Genomic DNA, 20,346 nt, shown 5'->3' with positions numbered 1-20,346 from the left:
TAAAACGCAATGCAAGGTTGCTGCCTGGCTTGGCAGGACCCCAATGAGAGGTTGCTCTTTGGTCTTCTTTCCCAGGCTCCCAGTGAGTACGAAACCAGCCCCGAGCAGTTGTTCTATCGCATTGCGCACCTGAACCGTGGACAGCAGTACTTGCTTTGGGTTGCAGCCGTCACCTCAGCGGGACGTGGCAACATGAGCGAAAAGGTCACCATTGAGCCTGCTGGAAAAGGTTTGGCCCAGGAGGTGGGGGACACCCCCAGGGGTGGGGCTGGAGAAAGTCCGTTTTGAGGGTGGCGGCACCTTCCTCACCTCCCGCTCCTCCTGCTTGCAGCACCAGCCAAGATAATTTCGTTTGGTGGCACTGTCACCACTCCGTGGATGAAGGATGTGCGCCTGCCCTGCCATTCAGTCGGGGAGCCTGCCCCAGCAGTGAAATGGACCAAGGACAGGTAAGGGGAGGAGGGAGTCCCTGGCCCGGCAGCTGATCCCTCTCTGTGCTGGAGCTGCTTCCCACATGACTCTTCCTTTGCAGTGACGACTCTGCTATTCCGGTGGCCGTGGATGGGCACCGCCAGATCCAGGCCAACGGCACGCTGATTCTGCGCTCTGTGAAAGCAGAGGACTCTGGATACTACACCTGCACTGCTACCAACACATGGGGGTTTGACACCATCATTGTCAACTTGCTGGTGCAAGGTAAGCCAGGGGGAGGAAGGGTGATGTTGCTAGATCAGCAAGGGGCTACCGGCCCATCCAGCAGAGATCATGCAAAGAATGGGTCCTCCTCCTCCTCAGAGGCTCTGGGCTGCCTCTACACGTGTGTGCGCATGTGTTTGGGCCAGAGGCAGAGTGGCAAGCCTGTTTTCGGCCCTGTCACCATCTCCTGCAGGGGAGGTCTCTCCTTGAACCAGTCCCCTTTAGGCCTTTCCACAGAGGTGCCTCTGCCCACACCACCATTTCCCATGCTGTCCTGCCAGTTTTTTGTGGGTCCACCTTCATAGGCCTCCTCGCAAGCTCCACAGAGCACGTGCTGCACAGAGTACTAGAACTGGATTTGGCTAACATGCTGCTTGTCTTTTTTCCAGTCCCCCCAGACCAGCCCCGGCTGACTGTATCAAAGACCTCGGCCTCCTCCATCACCTTGGCCTGGATCCCTGGTGATAATGGTGGCAGCTCCATCCGAGGTAAGCACAGGGGGAGGCAGGGGCTGTGTAGGGTGCCTCTGTCAGCTCTTTCCCCCAAGCATCAGGAGGGCTTGGGTGGGGAAGGAAATAACTTGGGCTCCTCAGCTGCAGGAGAAGCTGTTCTGTCAGGCTTCCCAGACCCTCTTAAAAAAAAACTTGGGGGTGTGGGAGAGAACATTTTTATTCCTAAACTTCCAACTGAGAGCCCCATAGAGCATTCATTTGGAGGACGGTTGTGTATGTGAGTGGGAGAGAGAGATGGGTAAATAGAAGTTTTGAATTATATTTGGTTTTTGGAGGGCAAGAGCTCTGGTCCCGCTACTGTCCTTGTTTGTGCAGAAGTGCTGGAGCAGAAGTGCTCCCGTGTTGAGTCTGGTTTGTTTTATTTTATTGATACAAGTATTTATATACTGCCCTCTCATAAATATCAGGGTGGTTTACAGCTACATAAAGCAGAAAACTATTAAAAGCAGTATAGAACACTCAGTGACTACTCAGGAAAACGTTAAAACAACTGCATAGCTTTTCGGGCTGAAAAAGAGACTGCTGAAAGAAAAAAGTGAGGCTGCCTGGAATAGTGTTCCACTGCAGGAGACCAGCGACACTAAGTGCCCAACTTCTGACTGCAGGGGATGACTAACATTCTCCTCTGGTTGATCTGAGTGATCAGGCTGAGATATAAGGGCACAGGCTGTCCTGAAGGCATCCTGGACCCAAGTTGTTCAGGGCTTTTCTGTATCAGGACAAGAGCCTGGAAGCCGGCCAGGAGCATATGGTGGGCAGCCAGTGCCGATGTCTTAGCAGGGGATGTCACATGCTGTCAGCCATCTGACCCCATCAGCTAGTGCATTTTGCACTGCAAGGCAGCCCCACAGAGAGTGCATTGAAGTAGTCCAGTCTCAAGGTTCCCAATGCGTGGACTACAGCAGCCAATTTCCCCCCGATCTAGATACTGTATAGCCGTAGCCAAGACCGATCCAGGGCAACTAAGCCTGATTCAGTCCTGACACCAGGCCTTACCCCAGGCCTGTATTTTGTGGGTACAAAATAAATGCCATCCAGGAAACTGGGTATAGGTGACTGGCCGGTAATGACTACTCACTGTTGTCTATGTTTATGATGATTACTAATTTGCTTCCAATCCTCCTTCCAAGGAGTCTCTCTCCACCCACCTCCAACCCATTTTAGGCTCCCAGGCTGAGAGAGCCTGTCCCAACAAGCCTTGTGGCTAGGTGGGGATTTGAAGCTGGGCCTCCCTGCTCTGTGCCCAGTGCCCTGCTTAGGAGATCACCCTGCCTCTTAACCATTTCCGGCAGACTCCTTTGTGGAGGGGGATGCTTCAAGCCTCCATGCGAAGCAGCAGCCTCTGTTCTTTTCTAAGCTGGTGCGAGTCAGTGTCCCTTGCCCCCCCCCCCAGCTCTGGAGTGCTCCCAGGGCAACATCTGCAACCCCAGAAAGGGGGTGGGGAGGGTAGAGGATGGAGCCTTCCTGCTGCAATTAATTAAAAGCATGGAAGTAATTACAAGCCCATCTCCCTAGCCAGCAGTTCTCACTCCAGTGGCTTGATACATTTCCTTTAATTGGATTGGAACTACTGAAAACAGCCAGGTTGTACAACGGAAGCCAGAAATGCACTAAGAAAGAGACTGGTTGTGGTCCCACAGGGAGACAGGCAGGCTGTGTGGGGCAGGCAGAGGGAGGAGCCTTTCAGGGCCGAACAGGAGATGACCGAGTGATGCCACCTGCTGGAGTGGGGAGATGCTTTCTCATTGCTTTTTGTGCCTATTTTGGTTCTGGCCTTGCCCACCAACAGCATGTGTCCCAGAGTGTGGCCCTCAGGCAGGAAGCGGTTCCCTGCATGAGAAAATTAGCAGCTGATCCAGCTCTGCTGTGTCTCTTGGCATATTTTTTTTACTGATCCTGGACCTTCTACCCATCTGCTGCCTCCTCCCGTGTCACAGGATATAAAGTGGGGGGGGGGAGAGCTAGTGTTCTGGGGGTTTCCATTTAGTAGGGTTCTCTGGCTGGTGTTACCTTCAACTCTTTATTTGAACACTCTCCTTCCCCCGGCCCCCGCCATGCCTTTTAACCCTTCTCTGCCACCCCTGCAGGGTTTGTGCTGCAGTACTCTGTTGACAACAGCGAGGAGTGGAAGGATGTCTTCATCACTTCCACGGAACGTTCCTTCAAGCTGGAGAGCCTGAAATGCGGGACTTGGTACAAGGTGAAGCTGGCGGCCAAGAACAGTGTTGGCGCTGGGCGCATCAGTGAGATCATCGAGGCCAAGACCCACGGCAGAGGTGATGAGGGGGGTGACGGGGAGGTTGGGGGATGGGCAGCTAGAGGATCATAAGCCAGGCCAGGCAGGGAGGTCAGCCCTGAAGCCGAGACGAAGCAAAGCTTCCATGGAAACCTTGGAAGTGCCCAATGAGACATTTGGATGTGAAGATTTTAAGAAATTGGGTTTCTTTATTTTTAAGGAAGGTTGGAGGGTTTGAGCCTAGGTGGGGATTGTCAGTTTCTGCAAGTGGGTAGATGGAAGGGAGAGAAATAAATGTTTGCTCCTGGATGTGGCTCCCTCCTCCATTCCTTAACATGGCTGCAGTCAAGGCTGGGGTGTTTGTACTTGACTTTATCTGGCTAGTGTTGGTGGAAGTCCATTCCCCTAAATGAGCAAGTGCCCACAACCCTCCTCCAAGACTTGGTGCTGCCCCACCCACACCTGCAGCAGCAACATGTTGAATTATTTTAAACAGTTATACCCCACCTATATCTTCAGAGACTCACTCAGCTAACAGTAATTAAAAAAAGGGGGGGGGACATTGCAATGCCCTACCCATAGTAACCTAACAGTGCACATTGAGAAATTCCAGCAGCACAAAAATAATACACAGCTGAGCCAGCAATTAATCAAAGGCATGTTTTAAAATAGGCATCCCCAAACTTTGGCCCTCCAGATGTTTTGGACTACAATCCCCATCTTTCCCGACCACTGGTCCTATTAGCTAGGGATCGTGGGAGTTGTAGGCCAAAACATCTGGAGGGCCAAAGTTTGGGGATGCCTGTTTTAAAAAGTCAGGTTAACTACCTGAAGTGGTATAGTGACAGGGGCCAACAGACATTGCTCAGCACAGAATAGGTGCTGCAACAACAACAACAACAACAGGAAAATGACACCAGCCTCCCCTCCCGCGGGTAACAGATTTGGGACCAGGCCTCAGATGATGATCAGAGTGTGGGGGAAAGGTGGTTCCTAAAGCACCCCTATCCCAATCTGTTAAGGGCTATAAAGGTTGAGACCAGCGCTTTGATCCATGTGAGTGAGTGGAAAGAGAGGACTGGAAACTGTGATTGCAAAGCTGCCAGAGGTTCAAGAGCAATACAGTAAAGGAGAGTCCATTATATGTTGCGTGTTTCACTTCTAATTGGTTCTAAGTCAGCTGCATAGTTTTCCAAGGCCATTTTAAGAATACCATGAAACAAATGCGGGGTGTGAAGCACAAACAAAAATATGACCTGTGTAAGTTTGGTTGCAACTGAGGCTTGCTCAGCTTGGCTCTTGGATTCTCAAAAAGTACCGGCTGGCAGCCCCATAGCAGAACCAGTCTCCTCTGACTCTGGAAACCCTCCTCATTTCCCTTCCAGAGCCCTCCTTTAACAAGGACCAGCACCTGTTCACCCACATTAACTCCACGCATGCCAGGCTGAACCTGCAAGGCTGGAACAGTGGTGGCTGCCCCATCCTGGCCGTCGTCCTAGAATACCGGCCTAAGGGCACCTGGGTCTGGCAGAGCCTGCGGGCCAATTACTCCAACGAAGTTTTTCTGACGGAGCTGCGCGAAGCCACGTGGTACGAGCTGCGCATGAAGGCATGCAACAGCGCCGGCTGCGGCAACGAGACCATGCAGTTTGCCACCTTGGACTATGATGGCAGTGAGTGGGGGCAGGGCAGGGGGGAGTGGGAGGGGCTGGGGGGCAGGGGAGGGGAGGCCTCCCTCTGAGCCAGGGCTTGAATGCCTGTCCTGCCCCAACAGGTACCATCCCACCCATCAAGTCCGCCCAGGGGGAGGGCGACGACGTGAAGAAGCTTTTCACCATTGCGTGCCCTGTCATCTTGGCCACGCTTGGCGTGGCGTTGCTCTTTGTCGTCCGCAAGAAGCGGAAGGAGAAGCGCCTGAAACGCTTGCGAGGTGAGGCCTGGGCTCTCGTGGGGTCCCCACAGAAACACTCCAGAGAGGGGGACTGAGTAGCAGCAGCAGCAGAGAGGCCCATGGGAGGGAGATGGGGGCACACACAGTAGCCAGGAGTGTCCGCGGCTGGAGCCCAAGTCCTTGGGGAGGTTCTGTGGACTGTCAGCAGCCCTGGGCAGGAAGCTACAGGGGTTTGCGTTCGCCAACCCCATGCAAGGCTAAGCCAAACGAGGCTGAACAGGGCTGGAACTTGGCTGCCCAGCTGTGTGGTAGGGGGAAGTGTGATGTCACTTGCCCCCACAGGACTGGAAAGCACTAAGGGAACTCAGCACTCCTCCCACAAATGATTGTATTTTGGGGGTTATTTCAGGCAGAATATGGCCACTCTCCCATCCATTTTGTCTCCGTAGCTCCACACAGGCGGGAGTGAGCATTGCCTTTGGAATCCTTTTTGGGGGGGGGGAGGGAGTGCTTAGTTTTGCCAAGTTGCAAAGGGTTGAAGCCCTAGAGGAGCAGTTGGGGTTTGGGGTGGGAGAAGAGATATGACTCTGCCTTTTTGCCAGTGTCTCCACTCATAAACAGCCACTCTTTTCCCCTTCTTGCAGATGCCAAAAGTTTGGCTGAAATGCTCATCAGGTGAGTATTGACGGGAATCTGTTTAGCACGACACTCTTGTGAGACACATACATTGATAGCTTCTGGACTTGATGCTCTCACAAACTTTTCTGCATGGGGCGAGGGTGGAGTCCCACTTTACTTAGGTCCTCTTACCTGCATGGGCCCAAGTTTTCCCCACAGTTGAATCAGACCTTCTTCCTGGTCTGAAGAACACCATATGAGCAGCGTAACAGGGACTGTTGCAGCCTCTTGCCTCAGTCAGGAAGCTGGCTGCCTCCTGTTCCTATGTTTCAAGGCAGGAAAGGTTTACCCAGCCCCACCTCATGGTTGCTCTTTGCCTTTCTTCTTTGCAGTAAGAATAACCGGAGTTTTGACACGCCAGTGAAGGGTCCCCCGCAGGGCCCTCGACTGCACATTGACATTCCCCGTGTTCAACTCCTCATTGAGGACAAGGAAGGAATCAAGCAGATAGGTGAGCTCCCAGACCTCAGCAGAAATATTTGCAGCAGGTTTTTCCTTGGTGAGGTCTTGAAAGGTTACGTGCTGGACTGCAAGTTCCCTTTTTTTTGCATCTTGCTCTGGCCAGTGTCTGTTCCTGGTCCAGAGTATGGCTTCCTCTGGCCAAGCCCTGTCTGAGGCCGATTGCCATTGACCTGTGTCCAATCAAAAGCAAGGGCTGTTTGAAACTAGCACTGCAGTTTCCCCTCCAGGATGGGAGTGGGCAAAGCCACACACTGCACCCTGGGGCAATGGGAAGAGACAAGGCTTGGCAGGGGGTTGGACTGGATGGCCCTTGTGGTCTCTTCCAACTCTGATTCTAAGGCTCAGCAGTTTGCAGTGGATCTTTGCATGTGGCTGAGGCATACACAGGATAAGGCCAGCTAAGTCTCAGAAAGTGGGCTTTCTAACACCGCTGTTAAGATGCAAGGTCAGTTTCCGAACTCCTTTTCCGTAGGAGATGACAAGGCAACCATCCCAGTGACGGACACAGAATTCAACCAGGCTGTGAACCCACAGAGCTTCTGCACTGGCGTTTCCCTGCACCACCCAGCACTCATTCAGAACACAGGACCTCTGATAGACATGTCTGATATTCGCCCTGGCACCAGTAAGTACTGGAGGACATCTTCAGCAGCCAACTTCTTCTGCCTCTGCTCTAGCCCCAGCTGGCCCAAACATGAGAAAGGCTCACAGTGTGTCATATCAAGTAGCAGATGTGGGCCTCAGTTCAAGTGTTTCCAAGATCAGGCACCACTAGGGACTTGTGGCAATGTCAGCAGCAAGGAAGGAAGTGCCTCTGACATATGTTAAGTCTGTGTACTGCACCTTGGGTTCCTAACATGGTTCCTCTAGGGTGGAATCACTGGGGTGGCACTTCACTAATGCTGCTGCAGGAGGGCAGCCAGGTAGGTGGAGGTTTCAGGTAGCAAACAGGCTGAGGAAGGTTGCCAGTCCCTAACGCAACTTTCTGCACAAATGGCTTTTTACAAGACGGGAGCAGGCATATCAGATGTCAGTGGCAAACAAGTCCAAAAAGCATATCAACCAGCGCTCTAGGCTGAAGGGGCCATCTAGAAGGTAGGCACGCATGCATTAGCCACACTCCTCGTGATCCACCCTGGGACTTTGTGGTAAGAAAGAAATCGAATGCAGTCAACTCACAGCTTGCGGGATCACAGCTTTATAACCAGCTGCAATTGTACAAATTAAATGCACACAAGACCAAAAGCTTAAAAACCCTCTTGGTGTGGAAAAAGCTTTTAAGCTGTCTGCCTTGCTTACCGGGTTCTGGGAGGCTCTTGTGAGATTTCAGGTGGCTCCAGGAGACCTTTGCCTTGCGTAGGGGGCAAGGCAGGGACGGTTGCACAGCGGCAGCTCCAGGTTTGCTCTGACTATCCATGATAGTGCCTTTGCACACAACCCCCTGGAACGTAAACCACCCCCAGTTGTAAGCCCGCTGCACACGAAACCGTAAGAGTACAGGAAAAATGGGATGGCTGTGGTATTGCTGTAGTTAAGTCTCTCAAAAATGATGCAAGATCAGAAGTGGGGGATCTGTGGGGAGCTTCCAGCTCTTGCCAGGTTACAACTCCCATCATCCCTAACCATTGGCCATGCTGGCTGCCAGTACTCGGCCATACTGATGGGAGTATGTGGCATCTGGTGGGCTGCAGGCTCCCCACCCCAGTGTAGGAAATGCCTTTTAAAGATAGTGCAGCACAAATTCTTGGGCTTGATGAAAAGCTAGTTAAATTGAACATCACCTACCACAGACTTGCATAAATACGATCTCACTACAGCGGCAGACTATGGAAGCAACAGCAGCGCAGTGGCAGAATCACATTATTCATTGGGAGTACCTGTCTGTGTTTGCAGAGCCTAAGTGGTACTCATTCTCTCCTCTTCCAGATCCGGTTTCCAGGAAAAGTGTGAAGTCCGCACATAGTACCAGGAACAGATACTCCAGCCAATGGACCCTCACCAAGTGTCAGGCCTCCACCCCAGCACGGACCCTCACCTCTGACTGGAGGACAGTCGGCTCCCAGCATGGCATCACGGTGACAGAAAGCGACAGTTACAGTGCCAGCTTATCCCAGGATACAGGTGAGTCAAGACACACATGGACTACAGAGCATGCTCCTTCTCAAGCTCATGTAGCTTGCTTCTTCTGGGGAATAAATACAGGCCCTCCTCTCTTGCGCTGGAGCCAAGCCCACTATCTCAGCACCTCCAAAGAGAGTGGGGCTGGGTGATAACTGGTTTTCAACATTGTGATATATCACAATGTCTGAAATATGGAGCTATGGTAGGTAGAGGCACTGGCTGGCTTCACGGTTTCCCCCTCATTGCGATTTTTGCATAGCACACACACATAAAATCATGCTTTGCAATATATTGTCAGGTCAATATATTGGTTTTGGATGATATATTGCACAGCCCTGAAGAAACACAGGCTTTTTTGCCACCACCTCTGAGGGATGCATCCCTCAGTTTCCTCATAATCTTACCACAGCCAGGAAGAGGTGACTTGAGTGCCATGGAACTTCTCCCATGGGTGCACTGGCAGGGCCTCCCATTTTCACACCAGTTCTTTTAACTCCCAGTTTCTCCTTGCTTCCTTAGACAAAGGGCGGAACAGCATGGTGTCTACAGAGAGCGCCTCATCCACTTACGAGGAGCTGGCACGCGCCTACGAACATGCCAAGCTGGAGGAGCAGCTGCAGCATGCCAAGTTTGAGATCACCGAGTGCTTCATCTCCGACAGCTCCTCTGACCAGATGACCACAGGCACCAACGAGAACGCCGACAGCATGACCTCCATGAGCACCCCATCGGAGCCTGGCATCTGCCGCTTCACGGCCTCCCCGCCCAAGCCTCAGGACAGCGACCGCGGCAAGGGGGTAGCTGTGCCCATCCCTCACCGAGCAAATAAAAGTAAGTATTAGGCAACAGCCGTCTTGGGTGCTTCCCCTGTCCTGAAATGGAGAGCATTATAGAGATGGCTACACTGAATGAGAGAAAGCTGTGGGCAGCGGTGTAGCCCATAATTCTCAGAGCTGCAAGCAGGCAGAGGATGCCGTTCTCAAATAGACTGTCCTCTGGCGTAACATTTCTTTAGGGTAGCATTTCCTGTTTCAGCAACATCCCTGCCCCCAGTTGCTACCATGGCCCTTGCACCAAAGTGAGGGGCTTCTTGGCAGCCACTGTTCCTGGGGTGCTTGTCGTCCTTCCGCTTGTGTTCTCCCCGAACGTGGTCTGGCTTTGCAGGCTTCCAAGCACTTGACAGAGCACGTTCCGACAGAAAGCTGCATTTCCTTTCACCCTCTTCTTTCTGCAGGCGACTACTGCAACCTGCCTTTGTACATGAAATCCGAAACTTTCTTCCGCAAGCCAGACCTTCATGACCCATGCCCAGTAGTGCCGCCCCGCGAGGCCTCCATCCGGAATCTGGCCCGGGCCTACCACACGCAGGCCAGGCACCTAACGTTAGACCCCAGCAGCAAAGCCTTGGCTGTGCCCCACGTGAGTGCAACCACGACTACCTTACCTCAGCGAACTCTGGCCATGCCTGGCTCAGCAAGTGCTGCTCCTCCTGCCGCTTCCGCTGCTGCCGCCACCACCACGGCTACTGCGCCCGTAGCTGCCCCTCCCTCAAGCACTGAACCTGCTGCTGCTCCCAGTGCTGAGCCACGTTTGCCTCCCCACACCAAAATCGGGGGGTCTAGAGACTCGCTACTAGAAATGAGCACCTCTGGTATAGGGAGGTCCCAGAAACAGGGAGCTGGCGCCTACTCAAAATCCTATACACTGGTGTAGCAATGGACACAAGACAACACAGACTTTTACTCTTTTCCTGAATTATTTATATTGAAATAAAAGAAGCTCTTGTACAGAATGGACTTTTTTTGTATAAATGAAACTATTTTCTTCTTCTCCAAACCTGAGGGGGGGAAATCAGCCAAGGGTGCAAAGCATTTGGTAATCTTTTTCACTGAAGGTTTTGCTGTTTCACATTGTCTTTGAAGAGGGCACAGAAGTAGACTGTGCGTGGCTCTCTTCTCTCCCCCTATCAAGCAACCCTGTTGGTTTTGAAGAGACTCCTTTGAGACACTGCATGTTGTTTTACTGTTTGGAAAACCATAGGATTTGCTTCAAGTTGCATCTGCCTCTGTGTTAATACATTTTTATATAAAAACAAAAAGCCAGCAGTGTGCAATAAAAGTTATGTTTCTATAACATCAGAGCCCTTTGTTTGCGGTGGGGCCAGATCCATAATGGCATGTAATGCAGGGCAGTCAATAACTCTCCTGGATGTGGAAAAAGATCACACAAGGTGGGGTATCCACAGAGTTACACGGGAAAAATAACTTCCCTTTTATGACAGCTGTACTGTCTGCAGAAGAGAAGGAAACTGTCAGAAGGGACACTATAGCATAAGAGCTCTCGCTGTTCTAGAGTTTACTTAACCCAGAGGTACGCCCTGTAGTTCTTTACCTGCAGTTATTAAAAAGGCAGGGCATGTCATTGCATGAAGCTAGCATGTGAACACATGAAGCTGTTCGTAGTTTTATACAAACACCTTCTCTTAAACATTACCAACTATTCAAAAGCTCAGATTAAATTCCACCTGCCTTAAAAATGCTGTTTCCCTTTCTAAGATACAAAGCAAGTAAAATCCAGCTTGTCTAAACAGGCTAGCTATACAGCACAAAGAGGCAACATGCCATTATTTGCTTCCTGGAAATAGAGCCAGCTCTTCTGATGGGCAGGTGCCAATAAAGGGCAAAGGACCATCAGTCTTGGTTTTTTATTTCTACAGAAGTTACTTGGGGGAGGGGGGAGGATAGCTGGGAGTTTATACAGCAGGCACCTAAACTCTATTAAGCTAGTCCTGCTTACTAGTAACCAAGTTTCATGGGGCATGAAGGTTTACACACAACAAGATGGCAGTGGTGCAAGACAGTGTTAAACTGAACAGGGCTATGTTCCAAAAACCAAGTTTAGAAGAGTTTCCCTTAGTTGAGGGCCAACCTCCTGCCCCAGATGTGGCGCTCTGCCATCCTCCACTCAAGGAGGGTAAACATTTAGCCTCTTCTATCACTGCGCTGTAGCCCATCATTAACCAAAGCTCTGCACCTAAGCACCAATTTGCATTAAAACCCCACCTAGAAAGCCATAAGCAAATGCGGCACAAGGCCCTCCCCATCCAGCAGTTGTCTTACTCACAAAGTGGTCAGGGGCCCTCATATGTGATTTAGAGACTGCAACGCATTTTTAGAGGACGGCAGAAAACTTCCAAGACACGCGGCTATACAGAAAAGCTGTCCAAAAGTTGAGTAAAGACAGGCTTTACTAGCACACAAGGGTCTTTTCCCCTTTTGTCCCACCCACCCCTTTCTCCAAAACCCATGCTTCTCTTGCTTCCAAATATGGTGGAAGCTGGCTTCTACTTTCCACGCTTGTGTTGGTGATATTTACGATACTGAGTCTGGATGGTCACAGCTGCCCTCTCGGCTGGATCACTCACTTCCTCGCTCCTGCTGCTGGATACAGGGCTGGAGTCACCTAGGGATACAAGGGAAGAACAGCTCACTAGGAGAAAGGGCATTGCCGGCGAAATCAGAGCAGCCAGCACCACCTGGGCTCGCATGGAGAAGGCAGAGAACAAGCCAGAACTGAAGAGGTGAAGTGCAGCTGGGAGTAGAGATGCAGTGTGGGCCCCTGCCGTATTAGGATGTTCATGGTAATGATTACTGGAGGCAGGAGAGTGGGGCAGAGCTCACTCACCCCACCCATAGTGTCCGTGCACTTGGGAGCATGTCTGCAGTGAGAGCTTGCCAAGGATCATAGACTGCCTTTGCTCGTGCGAGACAACACCTGGAGCATTCAGGCTGTCCTTGTAAACTGAAATGCTGAGGGCATGCAGTAGGTTGCCCCTGAAAGTGCAAGGCGCTACTCTTGCCTCACACAATTACCAGGGTGCATCATCTCCCAGCCAGCTGCCCTACAGGAAAGCTGCTCTCTGCCTAAAACTGTCTGGCTCGGGAGAGGTTGGCTGAACTCCCCGTCACCCTGCAAGCGACACAACTGAGGTACCAAAGCAGCGAGGTCTTCTTTACGTCTGCCTGTGGAGATGGCAGACAGAGCAGAGCATTTTAGCGCAATGTTTACGTCAGTCACTGACCTTGCCAAGAATGGGTGCTTATCCAAGTCCCCCTTCAACGTCATGGTTGAAGGTGTTTTTCTAGGCTATAGCTAGGCCCCAGAGACAGCGCTAAAAAAAGGTGATGTGCTCATGTGTGGTCTGTGGGGCTGGGCGGCCTCCAACTTTGGCACCTGAGGTGAGGAGGGCTCTAATACCAGCAGGCGACTGGAGACCACCCCCGCCAGAATGCAGATCTGCAGCATGGACTGCACAGCCATGCATATTAGGAGCAGATGGTGCTGCTGAGAGAAGCAAAAACACAAAGCAAGTGCTCTCTGTTCTTTTCCCCTGAAAGGCGGCGGGGAGTGGGGTGGGGAGCCTGGAATGCAATACCTTAAGTGTCTTCCCACCTCCAGCTGTACAGAATATATTACTGTTGTTGTTGTTATTATTATTAAGCATCTGTTTGTCACTTTTCACAAAAGAATCTCAAAGCAACTTAATAACCAGACAAAATACAAACAGGTAAAAGCAATTAAAAGACAACACTGGGGGGGGGGAGAGTAAACTCCCGGTGTCTTAAGGTAGGCTTATTTTGGGAAGGAGACATTCTGGCAAAGCCCCTCAGCAGTATAGCTGCTTCCACCTAGCTCAGAGACTACACTGCAATTGGCCAAGCAAAGAAGCTCCTCTTGCCCTTTCCTATTCCGAGCTCATGGTGTGGGCAGCCTAGTTCATGGCACAGGGCTGCCACCTTGGCTTCTTGTACAAGGTAGCTGTGCGATGCAGGATGCCAAAGGAGAATAGGCACCTCTATAGACCACACACCAATTTGGAGTGATCACCCAAAGCCAGGTCTGTTATCATTCTTCTGGGGACAAAGGTGGTTTCCTGCAAAGTGTTTGACTCCAGGCCCTGCCTTTTTGCAGATCAGTCCTCCTGCACCCATGTAGTTATCAGTGTAGCAAGGCCAAGCTCTCCCCTTCCCTTAAAAAAATATGCAACTTCCACAAAAAGCTCATCACGCCAAAGCATGGCAGGAGCAGAAGTAATCAGCCGCTATCAAGGGGGAAGGGGGAGAAAAAATATGGAATTTAGTGAGCATCAACTCAAGAGACCTGACTAGCTTGTTCAACAGTGTTTTGTTACAACAACAACAACCCTTTAATTTCCTCTGTGGACATTACAAATTTAATCTCGTTTGGTCACTTGCAGAAAAAGAGTGCATTCTCTGCACCCGCCATTCCAGCTCACCACCTCTAATCCGATTATCATGCAAGAGGCACTGAGAATAGCAACATGAAAAGCCTATTTGCTCAGGACATGACTTTGAACCATGGCTGCAAATTGTCCAGCTATACTAAAGGGGGTGCGAGGTGTGGCCAAGGGCATTGGGGGGCAGGGAGATGTCTCATGGAAGAGGGAAGCATCTGAATGCACAAAGTGTGTGTGTGTGTGTGTGTGTGTGTGTGTGTGTGTGTGTGTGTGTGAGATAGAGATAGAGATAGATAGAGAGAGAGATAGAGAGAGAGAGAGAGAGAGAGAGAGAGAGAGAGAGAGAGAGAGAGAGAGAGAGAGAGAGAGAGAGAATCCAGCAGATTGGTGGGAGGAAAGCGGGTGTGTGTGTGTGTGCCTGCTTTTTTATTTTTTATTTAAAGAGAGGCTTCTTCATACACCAAAACAGTGGCAGGCTAGTTAGAAATCCCCACCCTCCCCCACTCTGTTGACCTTGAGTTTGCAGAACTCTCACCTCTTCGTCCTGCGACCCCGTAGGTACTGTTGTGCCGAGAACACCCACCTTTCTGGAAAGAAGAAGCAGAGCCTAAACAGACAGACAAGGGGGGACTGTGGTGCTCAGCCAAAGGGGCCAGCATGATCACTGCTGGCCAGTCATGCTCCAGAGAATTTCACAAGCAGAGCAAGATGAAAAGAGCCACACTCCCCCCCCCCCATTGTATGACCCCCACAGCATTTAGCAACCGGAAAGCTGCATGTCACCAACCTGGGTAGTAGCTACTGTTAACAGATGTTCCTGAGCATGAATTAGTTTGACCCCGTTACAAAGGGACCCCGGGGAGAGGTGGCACTTCCCTTTATTAAGTCTGGTTATTGAAGCAATCCCAGCATCAACTGCTGAGTACAAGTTTCAAGCAAGCTGGAAACAAGACCCAAGTGGGTTTGGTCTGGTTTCGCTCAGGGTTAAAAAATCACTGTTGCTGCAGCAACATGGACCAAGGGAGCCTTCATGCATATTCATGCATGAACAGTTCCATATTCTGCCTTAAGAACTGCCTTAAAGGGGGGGGGAGCCACAATAGCCTCAGTGCTGCAACCAGTAGCATCCTCTTCTGTAGGGGGGCCTATTCCTCCTCCTCCTGGCTTTCATTTGCAACATTTCCCTCCAAATATCCCGACACCTTTCCAGGAACTGAGCCTTTGTCTCCGTTGCCCTTCACTTTTGCATCCCTCTTCATCAGACAGAGGAACCAACCCAAGTTTGAAAGGGAACAGCCATGCTCATTTCCAAAGCCCCCAGTGGCTGTCACTAGTAGGAAAAGACACATACCCCACTGTCTCTGCTGCAACGGCGACCTGGAGTCACACACTGGACCTGCCACGGCAAGGGCTGGTGGACAAGGTAGGGCAGCGGCTCCTCCTGGAACAGGCTGTCGCCAAGCTGGGCAGAAGGCAGAAGAGTACAGGTTCATATTAGGCGAAGCCAGGGCTCCACCTTGTCCCTTCCCCTCCAACATACCCCCTACACTTTTATCCATTTACAGAAGTCACTATCACAAGGGGCCCCCATGTTTCAGAAGACAAAGCAACCACAAAGACCACCCCATAAATCTCCTGGTGCGGTAGAAAATAGCAGCAGCCCTACCATCTATGTGACTGCAATTTCAGCATCAATTCCTAACAGCAAAGGAATTGCCCAGCACCTAATGAGCTCTCCCTGGCAGAGCCTCCTCTTGGGCCACAGAGGCAAGCCCACCTGCAAAGGATTTAGCAAGAGTTGTACACAAGAGGGAAGCTGGGCCCCAAGGCAGTGCCAGGACCCCCAAGCAAGTCATCCAGATGGGAAACTCTGCTTCCTGCAACTTGGAAGGTGCTGCTTGGGCCAGCCAGAGGCTTGCAGTTTGTGCAAAAGCTCCAGTAAAGAGGTGGCATGGCCCTGCAGCTGCTGGAGCCCCCGCCTCAGCAGCCCACATCAAGCTGCCCGCTTGCTCTTCTGCTAATAACACACATGGTGCTGCTGGGCAATTCCCAGCTTGCAATAGATAGAAGTCCTAGAATGAAGCCTCAAGCTCCAGCTTTCAGGAATGCCATGCTGGATGGAACCGGCACACTCCTTTCTTGCAACATCACAGCAAAACTACTCCCCCCCCTCCCATGCCCAAATAAACCACAGGGAAGGGAGCCATCTTCTGCTTTGCTTTCTGCCATTACTTCCCAAGGCCTTGCTCTAGAATGAAAGAAATACTGACCTGACCCAATGCTTTCACCATGAAATAGAGTGCCGTCATCAGTGTCCCCAGCATGGTGAGAGAAGTCAAGAAGCCCTCCACAGAAGGCCAGCGTGCCTCAGGCCAGTCCGTGACGAGCCACACTCCTGGTGCGTCAACAGGGCAAGCTGCTGCCAAATGTCCTAATGAGCTTAGAGAGAAGGCCTGTCCTATTTGAAAAACCTGCCGCCCTTGGGAGCCTCTAATCTCCAACACTTAGGGCCCAGAGAGCGTCATGTTCCCATTCACTCTCTGTCTCGGACACACATGGAGAGCACTGGGCAGGAGTAGATGCGCAGATCAGGGATTAGGTGTCAAGAGGGAGGCTTGTGATTTTATTTGCTTTCCCGGGGATTGCACTCCGAGCAAGGGGCTGTATTGCCACTGAAAACAGAGGAAGTGTAAAAAACCTTTTATCAATAAAGGGATTCTCTATCTATGGGGTTATCAGAAGGCAGAATTCCATAGCCAGCAAAAGGGCAGTGTGGTTTGTCTATTGAGTGCATTTCACATTTTTCAGACATTTGTGGATACAGCAACTTGCTCCTCCATCACCATCCTCCTCCATGAGGGCTTCTGCATTGACCGCAGAACAGAAATGTGGCAGGCTCAAGAAACAGTGAGTGGATGGGGGATACCAGGTGAAAGGGCAGAGCGGGGAGCAAGTACCCACTAGATCTAATGCAGTGGAGAAAAAAAGGGCAAAACCAACACAGATGTACAAGTGTCCATTTAATTGGTATACAAAATACAGCCAGTAGCTGACGGCCTACACCAGTTCTCTTGCCATAACACACACTTTGACATAAGACAAGGATGTAAGCCCTTTCTATTGTCTGGGTACACTCCAGAAGGGGACCCTCATAAAGCTATAAGGTGCTGTCAAGGAACCACAGGAGAGTAGCAGGACAACTTGCAGCAGAAATCCGCATGGAGAAATGTCAGGAACGGAGGGAAGAGAATGGAGAGGAGCCTCTGGGCATGCCGAGCGTGGGTGTTGCTGCAGTACCAGCTCTAGGGGCATGCTGCCCTCTTAGTGCCTTAAAAGCCAGAGCCAGCTGGAACGTCAAAAGTAAGACAGCAGCCAGACATCTGCCCCCCCCCCCCAAAGAGGGACACACACAAGATTTAATTTTCTGGAGGCAGCTTCGGCAAAGAGCTTCCACTACTTTCAGAAGGTACACTGGAGTTCACATGTGGCCGCTGCCCACCTGATTTTGTGGCTCCAGCACAAGAACATGTGGCTCTGGCACCAGCTGGGAATACAGGAGGAACCCTCAGCAGCATTTGCCCAGCCAGCTCTGCTGCTTGGAAAGCTAGAAAACCTGAGCAGGGAAGGGAGCCTGCGAGACCCAATGAAAACTGGAAGATTCAGCAAACTAGGAAATTCAAGTGCAACCAGCTCTTCCTGCCTGCTTCAGCATCTGCTGCTCTCCACCCTCATAAGAGTTGCAAACTGCTCACCCAAGCCCAAAGTAGGATATCTGGGCTGGCTGGCTGTGTGTGAGTGTGTGTGTGTTGCAGCTTTGGAAGACAAGACTTGCTTCAAATAAAAATCTTTTGGAATAGAAGCCAATAGCCAGAAGACATTGTTGCATTCAGGACTGGGAGAGGCAGAAGCAGCAGCACAGGCAAAGCAGCACAAGGCTTCAAGGTTTTGCCATTTTGCTGTTCATGCTCTCAGGCACTGTCCTCCTCTGAGAAATCATCACCTCCTTCCCTCAAGGAAAGTGACTTCACCTCCCGGGTACTTCCTTGGGTTAACAGAAGACCAACCAGAAAGCTACTGGTTAATAATGCTTTGTTTCCCCCACTGAATTCATGGCCTGTCTTGTGCATTTGGACCAGGCAAATCTCCTGCAGCTGCCCTTCTCTTCAAAGAGCCAGGCTCAATGGCCCGGACACGGCTCAAGAAAGCAGGCAAGGAGGCTGCCATGTACAGGGGTAACGCCATGTATTGTCAAGCAGGGAGAACTCCCAAGTCTTTGCTGCTGGGAACTGCCTTTCAGCTGGACTGACTGCACCCAGTTGTTCAGAAGTTGTAGACCTCAAGTCGGTTGCTCTTGTCCAGTCTGAGCTGCAGCAAACCAGGGCTGCTGGTCAAGGGCTTTGAGGGACTTGGCAGGAGAGGGCTGACAGTCTGGGTGAAGGAAAATCCCAAGAACATAGCAGAGGGGACCAGAGGCTGAGGATGCATTCCACTCATGACAAAGGTGATGTAGCTCAGCAATCCTTAACAGCAGTGGTTGATGGCATAGGAGTGACAGAAACTGCTGCAGGGAGACACCCTGAGAGGCAGCTCAGACTGCACCCTCTGCTGTCAAGCAAGTAATTTCCTGCTACATGCCTCCCCCCCCCAACTATACTGCTTTAGAAGGCTCAAGGTGATGTGCACAGTGCAATAAAAATGGTTTAACTTTAAAACAATACCAAGTAGACACCCAGCTGGAAAAGACAAAAATGTCTACATTTGCTTTTCAGAAAGTGCAGGTCGTGGGAACCTATCATTCCACAGAACAGGACCACACTAAAAGACCTGCTGCGAGTTACTGTGGAGCAGACTGCTGATCTTTTGGGAATCTTTAAGAAAAACTCTCCTACAGTGACAGCAGTGACTTGCTGGGTATTATAAGGGATAAGGCAGTCTCTCAGGTAGGCTAGTCCTGAGTTAGCACCAACACGTTGAACTTGGCTCAGTAGCAGGCTGGGAGCCAATGCAAGTCCCGCAAGCAAGGCACTATATGCTGGGGGGTAGCTTGTTCTGCACCAGCCGCAGCCTCCAAACCAACCTCAAGGGTAGCCTCGCAGAGTTAATTGTAGTAATGCAACCTTGAGGTTACCAATACAGTACATGGAAAACTGTGGTCAAGTATAGACTGAATGTATAGCTGGGTTGTTAAACTACCCACCCACTCATATAGATGGGTTCAAAAGTCATTTCTGCTAGCTATCTGTTTCTTTGGGGAGGTTGCTAAAGTTTGAGCAGGCAACTATGTGCTTGGAGGTTCTGGTCCTAAGAGGGAGGCAAGGCAAGAGCAAAAGGATACACTCTGGAATCCTGTTTGAAGCTTTCTAGCCATTTCTTGTTGGCTTCGATCATGCTCTGGATGTTTGGCTTCTCCGTCCCACGGCGCTGGAGCAGGCGGACTTGCTCACTGTCGAGAAGCAGAAGGGTGGGGATGGGGATGAATAATGAACAGAAGAATGGTCCTTCTGGATCAGGCCAGTGGCCCACCTAGTCCAGCATCCTGTTCTCACAGTAGCCAACAAGAATTAATGAAGTGCCCTCAAAATGTAGGTATCAAGGAGTACCCTAATAATGAGGTAGTGCAGCAGACAAGCAAGGTGGTGGTGGTGGAGGAGGTGGTTTGGGAGAATGAGACATCCTAGTGGACTGTTCAGGCCACTGCCCTCTCCTAGAAATGTGCTGCTGGCCCTTTCAGATACAAGGTGTTCCCACTTCCCCTAATGTGAAGGGAAGGGGGAAGAAGGGTATTTCACAAGACAAAAGGATTCTTCTAGAACAGGGATGTCCAACAGGTCGGTCACAATCTACTGGTAGATCCCTGCAAGGTTTTGGTAGATCACGGTCGATCTCTGGCTCCCTTTCCTTAGCGTCGCTAAAACTGACTCCTGTCCTGCCCCCTTGCCCCGCCTTCCATTGTTGTATGATTTCTGGAAGGGAAGACAGAGCTTTCTCTGTGCTGCTGTTTTGATCCATAGTGATCTTTCTGTGAGTGACTTTACCCCTTTGTCCCTTGCCTTTAACCCCCCCCAAAAAAACCGAAACTCTCCCCCCAAAAGCTTTTTTTTAACCCCTAAAAAACGGGCCTTTTCTCCTCCCTAAAAGAGCTCAACAACTTTGAGCTGAACCCCCCCAATATGAGTCAGATAACTGCCAGTTTTTAATTCTGAAAGTAGATCACAGTCTCTTGAGTTGGCCACCCCTGCCTTAGAATATCCAACTATTTAGCCTAACTGGCCAGTTGTCAGCAGTATAAAGATGCCTTACCCAGGTGACACGTAGCCCAGCGTGCCGTCCAGAGGTCCAGGACTTCCACAGGACAAAGGGAACCTGCCTGGAACAGAAGAGAGCATCAGTTTTTAGTCCAACATGGGACTGCCAGGCTACCACTGCCCTGCCACTTGCCGTGCATGTGCATGGGTCAGAAGCAACTCCTGTTTTCCACCTTAAGGAGAGATGG

The 20,346-nt window shown here is 51.0% G+C and overlaps 3 protein-coding genes across 8 annotated transcripts in view; 1 reads left to right on the top strand and 2 right to left on the bottom strand.

The window, feature by feature from the left end:
* Positions 1–10,728, top strand: part of DSCAML1 (DS cell adhesion molecule like 1) — a 160,113-nt gene extending 149,385 nt beyond the window's left edge. Inside the window, exons 21-33 of the mRNA XM_060268502.2 lie at positions 76–229; positions 332–449; positions 533–696; positions 1,086–1,184; positions 3,296–3,484; positions 4,830–5,117; positions 5,219–5,374; positions 5,980–6,010; positions 6,346–6,464; positions 6,948–7,100; positions 8,402–8,596; positions 9,116–9,427; positions 9,831–10,728. Coding sequence (XP_060124485.1) covers positions 76–229; positions 332–449; positions 533–696; positions 1,086–1,184; positions 3,296–3,484; positions 4,830–5,117; positions 5,219–5,374; positions 5,980–6,010; positions 6,346–6,464; positions 6,948–7,100; positions 8,402–8,596; positions 9,116–9,427; positions 9,831–10,309 — 2,457 coding nt within the window. The 3' untranslated portion in view covers positions 10,310–10,728. The remainder of the gene's footprint in view (positions 1–75; positions 230–331; positions 450–532; positions 697–1,085; positions 1,185–3,295; positions 3,485–4,829; positions 5,118–5,218; positions 5,375–5,979; positions 6,011–6,345; positions 6,465–6,947; positions 7,101–8,401; positions 8,597–9,115; positions 9,428–9,830) is intronic.
* A 1,148-nt stretch (positions 10,729–11,876) lies between these two features.
* LOC148683508 (uncharacterized) lies at positions 11,877–16,735 on the bottom strand. The gene is made up of 4 exons (XM_088658222.1): positions 16,124–16,735; positions 15,205–15,315; positions 14,389–14,440; positions 11,877–12,058 (listed from the first exon to the last, which is right to left on the bottom strand). Exons 1-4 carry the CDS (start codon positions 16,175–16,177, stop codon positions 11,940–11,942), a joined length of 336 nt encoding a protein of 111 aa, XP_088514348.1. The 5' UTR covers positions 16,178–16,735; the 3' UTR covers positions 11,877–11,939.
* Positions 16,736–16,860: 125 nt separating this feature from the next.
* CEP164 (centrosomal protein 164) overlaps positions 16,861–20,346 on the bottom strand; it is a 40,976-nt gene continuing 37,490 nt past the window's right edge. For 3 of the 6 annotated variants that reach the window (XM_035138813.3, XM_088658219.1, XM_088658221.1), the window contains 3 exons: positions 20,154–20,220; positions 19,189–19,296; positions 16,861–18,273 (listed from right to left, as the gene is read on the bottom strand). In XM_035138813.3, the coding sequence (XP_034994704.3) occupies positions 18,174–18,273; positions 19,189–19,296; positions 20,154–20,220 (275 nt within the window). In that variant the 3' untranslated portion in view covers positions 16,861–18,173. The remainder of the gene's footprint in view (positions 18,274–19,188; positions 19,297–20,153; positions 20,221–20,346) is intronic. The other 3 variants (XM_088658216.1, XM_088658217.1, XM_088658218.1) reach the window with 3 other exon arrangements.

Source organism: Zootoca vivipara, chromosome 14 (genome assembly GCF_965207765.1).
Source record: "Zootoca vivipara chromosome 14, rZooViv2.hap1.1, whole genome shotgun sequence".
NCBI lineage: Eukaryota > Metazoa > Chordata > Lepidosauria > Squamata > Lacertidae > Zootoca > Zootoca vivipara.
This window is presented reverse-complemented; position numbering and strand designations above follow the sequence as displayed.

Bases quoted from the DNA above. Each gene is read 5' to 3' on its own strand.
- LOC148683508 (XM_088658222.1), bottom strand. From the start codon at position 16,177: ATGCTGGGGACACTGATGACGGCACTCTATTTCATGGTGAAAGCATTG. The intron at 14,441-15,204 runs GTATGTGTCTTT...TCTTCTTTCCAG, and splicing joins GTTGCAGCAGAGACAGTGGG to AAAGGTGGGTGTTCTCGGCA. The intron at 12,059-14,388 runs GTGAGAGTTCTG...TTGTATCCCTAG, and splicing joins CGGGGTCGCAGGACGAAGAG to GTGACTCCAGCCCTGTATCC.